Below are 12,056 nucleotides of genomic sequence, written 5' to 3' on the forward strand. Positions count from 1 at the left end.
GCTGCATTTATGGAACACTTACTGTATGTTCATTGTGTGGGTTTTAAACCATGGATGTTGCTGCTGTATTGGATTTGCATTTATTTAAACACTAAAAACATCCCAGTTGGACTTTAAAAGTTGAAAAATCAATCCAACGTGTCAGATTTATTATCCATTTTAACCGAGCAAACTGCATAAATTGAATATTTTCTGCACACAAGTTGGTGCTAATGAAAGTTTTGACGAAGGAAAGTCTGGAAAAGTTACATTAAAGTGCAATAACTAGGTGTTATTATCACTTATGCCTTAAAATGGACTACTGTAACTACCATTGAGGACACCAAGGTCATGTCCTCATGTGTTTTTTTAAGTGACAAGAAGAAAATGATATGACTGACTGCAAATGTACTTTGTGTAGCACAGTGTACAACACCATGCGGTAGATCATCCTCTCACAATATACGATCTTTGGTCATGCACAGCTCGCAACGACTTCAACAACGTAACGCAATGAAGTACACTTTTACTTTAAATATAATCCGATCTGAAATGTGCTGTCAACATAACATTAACAATTAGGGCTGTGAATCTTTGGGTGTCCCACGATTCGATTCAATATCGATTCTTGGGGTCACGATTCGATTCAAAATCGTTTTTGTTTTTTTTTCAATTCAACACGATTCTCGATACAAAGCCACTGTGACACTATTGTTCAATTATTTTTATTTTTATAAATGTCTAATGATAATGTCAATGAGTGATTTTTAATCACTGCTATGTTGAAATTGTAACTAATATTGATACTTGTTGATATTCATTTTTGTTTCACTACTTTTGGATTGTTCTGTGTCGTGTTTGTGTCTCCTCTCAATTGCTCTGTTTATTGCAGTTCTGAGTGTTGCTGGGTCGGGTTTGGTTTTGGAATTGGATTGCATTGTTATGGTATTACTGTGTATTGTTTTGTTGGATTGATTAATTAAAAAAATAAAAAATAAAAAACAATCAATTTAATTTTCATTTAAAAAAAATGAGAATCGATTCTGAATCGCACAACGTGAGAATCGCGATTCGAATTCAAATCGATTTTTTCCCACACCCCTACTATGTAATATAGTACAGTAAAGTACTTGCAAATGAGACCCAGAAGTATAAATAAATGAATGTTTTAAAAAAAAACACATTTATGTTTTGTTGGATTGATTAATTTAAAAAAATAAAAATAAAAAAATAAAAAAGGATTTAAAATTTAAAAAAAATAATAAAATAAATAGATTTTTTTTAAATGAGAATCGATTCTGAATCGCACAACGAGAGAATCGCGATTAGAATTCGAATCGTTTTTTTCCCACACCCTTATTAACAATAAATAATACTGACATAACTCCTTATTAACAATAAATAATACTGACATAACTCCTAATGAAATTGATGTGCAACACTGTCGGTATTAGAAGTGGGAATCTTTGGCCACCTCACGATTCGATTACGATTACGATTCAGGAGGTACGATTTGATTAAAAATTGATGCATCTTTAATTTATGTATATTGATGCAGTTTTACATTCTTTTTCATTTCACTAAAAAGCAACTTTAAAAAACAGTGCATTTGAAATAAGAAACTTTGTTTACAATTAGAGATGATATTATCGGCCGATAAATGCTTTAAAATGTAATTTCGGAAATTATCGGTATCGTTTTTTTTATTATCGGTATCGTTGTTGTTTTTTTGTTTTTGTTTTTTTATTAAATCAACATAAAAAACACAAGATACACTTACAATTAGTGCACCCTCATTCACACAAAAGGGTTGTTTCTTTCTGTTATTAATATTCTGGTTCCTACATTATATATCAATATATATCAATACAGTCTGCAAGGGATACAGTCCCTAAGCACACATGATTGTGCGTGCTGCTGGTCCACTAATAGTACTAACCTTTAACAGTTAATTTTTCATTAATTACTAGTTTCAATGTAACTGTTTTTATATTGTTTTACTTTCTTTTTTGTTCAAGAAAATGTTTTTAATTTATTTTTTCTTATTTTTTATTTTTTTATTTTTATTTTTTTAAAGAACCTTATCTTCATCATACCTGGTTGTCCAAATTAGGCATAATATAATGTGTTAATTCCACGACTGCATATATGGGTATCGGTTGATATCGGTATCGGTAATTAAGAGTTGGACAATATCGAAATATCGGATATCGGCAAAAAAGCCATTATCATCCCTATTTACAATAAATAAATGGATTATCGATTTTTGACGTTTAAAAATCGATTCTATAACTGTCCTTGTCCGAATTGCGATGCATTTCAAAATCTATTGTTTTCCCCACCTCGAGTCGGTATAATACCGCTGTCGTGTCAGTCAGGTGCCGCCCCGCCCTAAGTGCAGAACACGCGCTCTGCGTAGGGCTTCACGATGAGTGGGGGCCCCGTTTTGCGTGAAGAAGCACATTCAAGTGTAAATTATGACAAGGCGCTTCATATAACATTTTACCCCAAACTTATTCCTGGCCACGTCTTTATCTGTCACTGATTAGAATCCCTCCCTCCATCCATTTTTTACCGCTTGTCCATTTTGGGTTCGCAGGGGGGGGCTGTAGCCCGGACAAGTCGCAGGGCCAACACTGATAGACAGACAACATTCACACTAGGGCTGCAACAACTAATCGATTAAATCGATTAAAATCGATTATAAAAATAGTTGGCGATTAATTTAGTCATCAATACGTTGGATCTATGCTATGCGCATGCGCAGAGGCTACTTTTTTTTTTTTTTAATTTACAAACCTTTATTTATAAACTGCAACATATACAAACAGCTGAGAAACAATAATCAAAATAAGTATGGTGCCAGTATGCTGTTTTTTTTTTCAATAAAATACTGGAAAGGATAGAAATGTAGTTTGTCTCTTTCATCCGAATATTAATCGATTAATCGATTATCAAATTAGTTGTTAGTTGCAGCCCTAATTCACACTCACATTCACCCACTAGGGCCAATTTAGTGTTGCCAATGAACATATCCCCGGAGTACCGGAGGGAACCCACGCAGAAAGTTTTAAAAAAAAGTAAAAGTACCAATGATTGTCACACACACTTTAGGTGTGGTGAAATTAACCTCTGCATTTGATCCATCCCCTTGTTCACCCCCCCTGGGAGGTGAGGGGAGCAGTGAGCAGCAGCGGTGACCACGCCCAGGAATAATTTTTGGTGAAAGAGCCCGGCGATCGAACCCAGGACCTTCGTATTGTGAGGCACATGCACTAACCCCTGTTCCACAGTGCTGCCTACTGATTATAATATGAAGACACATTTTCCACCTTCGGTGGGCGTCATCTTTGAATAGCAGGTCTTGGGTTTGACTCCCGGTCGCATAAGACACTTCGGTATGGTTTTTAAATTTATGTTTCAAAGATGTTAATATAAATTAATACGCAAAACTTCATCATATTAATAAAAAAATGGACTGATTGTCAAATATGTTCCATAATAAAACACGTGATAATTACCTCAATGAAAGCTATTATTATCCATATGGTGCTGGGATTCAAAGCTTCTCTTGGATAACCACATTTTTCCATCCAGCCATCCATTTTGTACCGCTTGTCCCTTTCGGGGTCACGGTGCTGGATCCTATCTCGGCTGCATTTGGGCGGAAGGCGGGGTACACCCTGGACAAGTCGCCACCTCATCGCAGGGCCAGCACAGATAGACAGACAACATTAACACAGTAGGGTCAATTTAGCGTTGCCAATTAACCTATCCCCGGGTCTTTGGAGGTGTGATGAGTACCCGGAGGGAACCCAGTCACGGGGAGAACATGCAAACTGCCCGGGGTTCGAACCCTTTGTATTGTGAGGCACATGCTAACTAACCCCTGTACCACCGTGCTGCCTAACCAATTTTTGACCTTGGGGTTTGTCAAATCCTAGTTACGGCCCTGACAGTAGCTCCATTTCTGACATCACCCATGCAGGTTTTAATGATGTTACACTAAAAACATAACCCAGTTGGACTTTAGAATGCATAGCACGTCTGTGGAAGCAGGGAAAGCTGTCACATGTGCCTTCTAGCCTGCCTTTTTGATCAATCCCAGAGATAATTCCTGACGAAAAGATAATGTTAAGATTTCTAATAGTGACTCATTTAAGATGTTTTTTCTTTTGTTTTGTTTTTAAAGTTGGCAAGATAACTTAAGAAAAAGTATTTGTCAGGCGGTGAGTGTTGATTAAAAAAAAAAAAAAAGTGGTTATAATCAGCAGCACTCACCCTCACTTCCATACAGTTTTCCGTTGTTTGCTCCCATTTGAACCGACACATAGTCGAGCACGAAACTCGACCCAAAAAAGGAGCAAAAAAAAAAAAAAAAAAAAAAAAAAGAAGGAGTCCAAATCCGAAGCAGAAGCGAGAGTCCAAATAGTTAATCCAGATGTGGACGAGAGGAGGACTCTCTTCTTCTTCCAGCGGTGCAAGACATTTACATCCTGGTTTATTGTTCTTCTTCTACATCTTAATTTATGCTGTTATCCCTCTTTCTTCCGCACTTCCAGAATAAAAGAAGGAAGTCGGCAGCACAAAGTAGTGGAGGTGCACTGCAGCTGTTTGAGTGTCTGAATAATCAAATGCGCTGCTGCAGGACGCGAGGAGAAGAGAAACTTGCTGCTGCTCTTCTGGATTTAAAGAGACCGCAGCACTAAAAGAGAAAGCGAAAAAAAAAAGAAAAAAAAAAAGGAGAAAAAAAAAAGCAGTACTTTGCTTTTGCAACAATAGAGGAACATCATAATTACAAAGAAGCCCGCTACGGCGCAAAGTGCTCGTTTGCATTTCAAAGCGATCGAAATAGATTGGCGGTGAGTGCAGTGTCATGACAAATCCTGCAGATGGCGCCGTGCAGGGGAAATGTGCCTATAATTAAAGTGGATAAATCAACTGTATAGTAGTGGTGAGTGGTTCGATCCAAATGTCAATTTCGTCGATACCACCAGCTGGGTATCAGATCGAGATTTTCACAAATATTTTGTTATATAGTTGATACAGTACAGTATATTAGAACACAATCAGGGCAATGGTGGGGAAAAACAAGGATTTTAACAAGAGACAAAAATAGCTTTTGTTTTTGTTTACTTTTGTTGCTTAAATAATATTGCTTTACAAAATCATTTTATTTTTTTAAATATTTGATAATACAATTGTAAACATTCGGGGGGGCACGCGTATCACTTTTTTTTTTTTTTGGTCCTGTCCAGCTTCTCAGGCAAATCATATAGTTGATGTACTACAGTAATACGGTATTCAGTATAAGTGTAGTAGCAGAGCGTTGTGGTGATATTTGAATATAGTATTTACAAATACCACCCACTGGGGTGAGTTTTTCCTTGCCCTTATGTGGGCTCTGTACCGAGGATGTCGTTGTGGCTTGTGCAGCCCTTTGAGACACTGGTGATTTAGGGCTATATAAATAAACATTGATTGATTGATGATTGAGTTGATGTAGATGCCCATATCAGCTGTACAAATTTACTTTACAAAAGAGAAGTGTGGGATACTTCTCTCGTTGTGTTATTTGTATTTGACTTTATTTAAATGGAATTATATTATTATCTGGTGCAGCCGGGATAGAAAGAGGAAAAAAATTAAGACGGGGGTAAATTGTGGGGACAAGAGGGGGATAAGACAAAGAGACAGCAATAACAACAACAATAGAACAACATCAGCAAATAGGATATGTACAAATATGATAGTAAAAGTGATAGCAAAGAAGCAGTTAGTGAAATAAAAATAATACAGAAATGACAATGAGCATTATTACACTACAAATGGAGCAATACAAATACCAATAGAAATAGCACTATTGATAATGAATAATAACAATGACCTCTATTATCAACAATACAATTGTTCAGATGCAACATTACATGTAATGATAACTTGAAATACAAAAGAAAGCAGATAAATGGAGGGGAAGAAAGAGAAGCCAACTATATCAACCTTGTAGATTGTTATAGTAATAGGTTAAGCTTATCACTCAACAGCGTTAATGTTGCTTAAGTTTTCCTGCAATTTGTCTTCACAAGCAAACTGTCAGCTTGCATTTATCCGCCTGTTTTGATGCTAAGATAAATGTTATGTTGTATTTTATTTTTTATTATATCGTATATGTATTGTGTGCTTTTTCTTTCTTTTTATTTTCTTTTTCTTTGAAATTGTAATTTTACTGCCTTTTTTACATCACGGCAAGGGGACTACAGATGAAAACTAGCCTTCTGGCTAATTCCGGCTTTTTTAACCATGTGTAGTCATGTCTTTTATGAAATTGCATTGTCCCCTTTGAAATTTGAAACCAATCTTAATCTTAAGGAATTTTCGCAAAGTAGGAATGATTGATGTATAAATCAAATATTTTCACAGCCCGAGCATTAAAAAAAACTGTTTACATCCTAAATATGTTTTTCAACGTTATAAGATCCCTCTGGACATGAAATAACACCCTCTAGTCACCTTTACACTCCTTTAATCCAATATACAGCCGTAATGCTTCCTGAGGTTGAGCCAATCAGTGGCTACGATACTGAACAACACGGTCCCTTCTAATGGCTAATACTACTGTATCATTATTTTTAGTGTATTTATGTTTTTAAAATGCTAAATTTGAGACCAAAACATTTCAGAATATGCTGGGGGGAAAAAACAATGTGTTGATGCTGCATTATTTGAAGCGCTATGTGGCGAGAGACAACTAACTTGTAATGAAGATGCAGTGATGGGCAGTAACAAGCTACGTAACTTAACGTTATGTCCAATGGTTTGGAGATAGCTCAGCTACTTTTTTAATGAGTAGCTTTTACTTTAGCCTAGTTACTTTTGGGCCATTGTAGCAGAGTAGCTTACATCAAAGCTACAAGCTACAAAGAAAGAAAATGGAGTGGCAATCCAGGTGTAAAAAAAAAAATATGGAAAAATATAATGACCTAGATGTATGAGAACATCCATACATACGGAGAAAATCCATGATGATCGGTTGGGGTTCGTATGATGAGTCAAAATAGGTGGATTGCATATGACGTCACATCCGTTTTTCTTCTTCACTCGATGATCAAGCAGCTATAACATAGCATTGAAACAAGTGAGAGTAGAGTGAGTGTAGAGTTTGAGCAGAAAATGCCGTATTGCTGTTCTTTTCTTGGGTGTTTCAGTCGTTTGAAAAGAGAAAAGAAAGAGTTTTCATAGAGTCGTGAAAAAGTGGTTCATAAAGGTCATAAAGTCAGGGGAAAAAACAAAATTGCATGGAAGAAAATGCCTCTTAAATATATCACTTTCCTCAACTTGTGGAATACAATCGGACCATGCTTGTGTCTGCAGCGATCACTTTGTAAAATGTTTTTTTGAACATTTGATGTGTTTAAGAACCTTTCTGTGATGCAATCAAGTTTATTCTTTACTATATTAGTAGTGTTATAGAGCAGAACTAAACATAAAAAAGGACACTAGATCGCATTAGTTTGTGTTCTTTTGTGGTTGCTATGCCTAAATATAACTACAAAGACCTGCATGTGCCAAATAAACCAACGTCAAGTCCTAGTAATAAATATTTTAATTGTTGGTCCAATCCACCGTATTTTTCGTTCTCTATTTTTATAACAGAAACTAAAATCTTAGCTGTTGTTGCACAGAAATGCCAAGTGCTTTATTCGACACGGATGACCAAATTATAGTGTCTTTGGTGGCATTTGTTACCATCAAGAAAATATCCTTAACAATATTAATAAACCAGATGAATAAATCTCTAGTAGGCTCAACAGTATATACAGAACAAACATTGTTGAACAACAGGGACAATTATAGCTAAATAATGGGACAAAATATGAACTTCACATAAAAACAACTGCAGACATGAATTGTAGATGAGACTAATATTTGAAAATCAACAGGAAATCAACTGCAAACTAACTTATCCTTTTTCTCATTAGTGTCACGATCACAGCAGCACGGCACTCGTTATGGCAATCAAATGTGTTACTTAGCGATGCACAAGTAAGTCCAACATTGTCTTTCACATTTGTGGACCCCTCAGATGTAAAGACATAATGTGCCTCCAATCTTTTGTTCTCTAAAAACCATGACGGTCTAATGAAGTGAGGTCATAACGAGCAGTAAGATCTTAGTAATGATAAAAGGTTTAAATCTTAAAAAAAAATAATAATAATAATAATAATTCTTACGAGTGTAAAAAACAACTCCATCCCATTTTTAATAATAGCTTACAGCTTTTCCTGTAAAGCTTTCAAAATACGCCCGAATCTGCAATGACTCTGGGAATTGAACAGTAGCCTAATGGGACTCCAGATCATCGCCTGAAACCCAGAAGTGCCCAGATGTGCCTCTAGGTCACGTGATTGCAACTCAGCAAATGGTTAAGGTTAGAGCAAAAACTTGCTGACTGGCCAATTTGAAGAAAGATAAGGTGGCTCATTGAAACGAGTAAGCAAAATCCCAACAGTCACGCACTCATGTCGAGGGAGTCAGAGACAGGGGGACGCATCAAGCTGATGACTCAAAAAAATAAATAAATAAATAAAAATAGCAGAATGATATTTTCCCGCAAATTAGATGTTTCCTTTAGTGATGAAGACAACGTGCAGGAAACCCACAATGTGTGTCCTTGGTCATATTTGGACAAATGTATGCTCTAATCCTTAGTTTTTAGTTGTTTAGTCAACCAAAATCATAACTGCTCTCTTCATTGAAGATATGGAACACAAATTTAGTAACACACGTTAAGGTGAGTTGAGTTGATGAAAAGTTTTACTCCATATAACCATTACCAACTGTTACCACACAAGTCATTGTTTTTATGTCAGGATATAAAATAGATTTTTACTGTAGGCAGGGAAAATGAATAACATTATGGGGGTGGGCCAAAGAAAAGGCAAACTACACTACATGTACCTAGTTGTAGGGTGTCCCCGGCTAAATGACAGACAGTTAATAGTAATGGACCCTTATTGTAACTCAGTTACATTAACATTGACGTTATACATGTGGGTCCATGGATATACAGTAAATGTTGTTAAATGTAGCAAGCTACTTTTGCCGTGTAGCTTGTAGCTTAGCTACATTTAATCGAGAGTAACTTGTAGTTTAGCTTGCTACATTTTCCAAGTAGCTTGTCCGTCACTGTCAAGATGCAAGTAGGGTGGTGTCTCACTAAAGTGTGCTACGGCAAAAAAAATAAAAAATATTACATTGTGAAAAAAAGATTCGGATGGCATATTGGTTATACAAATGCATTTAATACTGAGATAAGCCAGGGGGAATATCATCATTCACATTTTAAATATATTCAGTATTTAACTTATTATATCCTTGGCCAAAACATTTAATTGTTTTGCTTTAAAATGGGCACTGACACGTTAAGGACTTCTGGGCTGATTGGCACAATTGCTAAGAGTCTAATGTTTAGTTTTTTTTTACTGACCGTGTTTTTTGAGTGTTGGACAATTTTTTTTAAACGTGTACATGGAACGTACATCATGTGGAATACTTTGTGCATGATTGCTTGCCACAGTTGAAGGAATACCAATTATTGTGTCATTTTGTTGAAAAAATGTTCATGCCAGCTCTCGCTGACCTTTCCAAGCACAAATTTGTGAAGGAAACAGATTTTTTGGATTACCGCTTCACCACCAAAGAGGAGGGTGACACATAATCTCCTCTTCTTCTTTGAATTAAAGAGCAGCTGAACGAAGAGAATGGTTTTACCGCACGTTTTGGAATGTTTCTATAAATAGCGTCCATACAGGTCATTGGATACCTCTGCAAAGCAGTTGTCTGCTGGTGACATTTTCAATCCACACAGCAATAAACTGCTTTCAGCCCACCTACATTCTGTTAAGTACAGTTGTTGTGTAGAAGGAACAGCTGCACATTCATGGCTTTGTGCAAACCAAACTAGGAGGCAATATTTATTAGGATTATTAATTTTAAAGTGGAGGCTTTGTACTCAACTACACCAGCTCAGACTGCTGGCCGTTGTTAGTCAAGCAGGGTTCAACGACGCCCTCGGGAGCGACGGGGCAAAGGTTGGCGGCGGCGGCGGAGGGACTAACGTTGAGGTGCTCTGAGGCGGCCAAGTTCTCCTCCTGCTTTGGTGCACTCAAGTCTTCCATAAGTACGCATGAGGAAGTAGAAGGTTCATTCTCAGCCATTGCAAGGATGGAGACAGGAGGAGGTGCATCTTCCATCTTTATGTACAAGGCTTGCAGCGTCAAAGGGACAGACATGCACCTGAAACAAAAATAATGATCACAGACAATCGAAGACAAACATAAGAAATGATCGATTAAATTATACCTTTTCATGATGTCAGAGACATGTCCATCCAGGGAAGCGTCCATGCCTGCTCCAAATAGTCTGCATGCAAGCTGGTGAGAATTGGGGATGTCCACCAGCACTGGAATCAAGAAAAAAAAGGATTTCTTCCATATCCAAACAACTTTTGCAGAAGTGTAAACCTCCCATTTATACAAAACACACAGACATGTACAAATAAACACAACTAAAAAAACAGCATATAAACATAAAAATACAATATTTTGTACAAAACACACAAAAATGTACATACACTGATAAATCCATCCATCCATCTATCCATTTTCTAACGCTTATTCCCTTTGGGGTCGCGGGAGCCTATCTCAGCTACAATCATGCGGAAGGCGGAGTACACCCTGAACAAGTCTCCACCTCATCGCAGGGCCAACACAGATAGACAACATTCACACTCACATTCACACACTAGGGCCAATTTAGTGTTGCCAATCAACCTATCCCCAGGTGCATGTCTTTGGAGGTGGGAGGAAGCCGGAGTACCCGGAGGGAACCCACGCAGTCACGGGGAGAACATGCAAACTCCACACAGAAAGATCTCGAGCCCGGGATTGAACCCAAGACTACTCAGGACCTTCGTATTGTGAGGCAGACGCACTAACCCCTCTGACACCGTGCTGCCCCTACACTGATAAAATGTAATATGTAATATAATTATGTTCTGTTTATTTACAGTCTGTGTATTTTGTTGAGTGGGGGGAGGGGTGCTGGAGCCTGGAGCCTATCTCAGCTGCACTCGAGGGGATGGCGGGGGTACACCTTGACATTACAAAGAATGAATTATAGTTAAAAATATATTTATTATATAAGAAATTAAATAGTTCACTTATTAAATAATTAAAAGGTAAATAAATGTATACAAAATATTTAATTTATTTTCAATTGTTATTTACAGGTTTTGTGTTGTTTTTTTTGTTTTTTTTACAATTTATATTCATTTTCAATTATGTTTCTATAAAGGTTTTTTTGTATAAATTATATTCATAATTAAAATTAATTGTAATTAAATATTTAATTTTTTGTGTTTTGTAAAAATTTGTATTTATTTTACTCATGTTATGTTTCTATTCATAATTAAAATCAATTATAATTAAATATTTAATAATGATGGAAAAATTCTAAATGAATACAATCGTACAAATGACTTTATTAAATAATTAAAAGTATGTAAAAACTATACAAATTATTTTATGTTTAATTACAGGTTTTGTAAAAAATATTTTATTCATTTTTAATTTGATTACGTTTATATTTACAATTTTTTTGTAAAAACATATCAAAACATTGAAATAAACGCGAAATTTATTAATTTGTACAAAACTTACAGAAATCATTTAAAAATTAAAATTAAAATAATTTTTTTTACAACACAAACATACATAATATAGAAGTGAAATACAAAAACCCTGTAAAAACATAAAACATAAGTTAATTAAAAATTAATACAACAATGTATACAACACAAAAACTGTAAAACAACAAAAAAAACATAACATAATTACAAATAAATAAGAATGTGTATTTTAAAAAAGTAAGTAAAATATAATGAAAATATTTCTGCTCACACACTGCAAGAGAATCCAGGTGGGGTCGGTGAAAGGTCACAGAGAAGCTGGTGTCTGTCTCAAGACGAATCTCGAAATGTTGATCACAGGCTGAAACTAAAAAAAATGGGAATATCA

The 12,056-nt window shown here is 35.9% G+C and overlaps 1 protein-coding gene across 10 annotated transcripts in view; it reads right to left on the reverse strand.

The window, feature by feature from the left end:
* LOC133609547 (F-box/LRR-repeat protein 7-like) overlaps positions 1–12,056 on the reverse strand; it is a 75,822-nt gene that overhangs the window by 50,319 nt on the left and 13,447 nt on the right. For 5 of the 10 annotated variants that reach the window (XM_061965213.2, XM_061965212.2, XM_061965210.1 and 2 more), the window contains 3 exons: positions 11,940–12,035; positions 10,342–10,441; positions 8,803–10,275 (listed from right to left, as the gene is read on the reverse strand). In XM_061965213.2, the coding sequence (XP_061821197.1) occupies positions 9,996–10,275; positions 10,342–10,441; positions 11,940–12,035 (476 nt within the window). In that variant the 3' untranslated portion in view covers positions 8,803–9,995. Of the gene's footprint in view, positions 1–4,260; positions 4,587–8,800; positions 10,276–10,341; positions 10,442–11,939; positions 12,036–12,056 lie in introns of those variants that run through there. The other 5 variants (XM_061965208.2, XM_061965207.1, XM_061965215.2 and 2 more) reach the window with 5 other exon arrangements.

This window comes from Nerophis lumbriciformis, linkage group LG07 (assembly GCF_033978685.3).
Source record: "Nerophis lumbriciformis linkage group LG07, RoL_Nlum_v2.1, whole genome shotgun sequence".
In the NCBI taxonomy this organism is placed as follows: Eukaryota; Metazoa; Chordata; class Actinopteri; order Syngnathiformes; family Syngnathidae; genus Nerophis; species Nerophis lumbriciformis.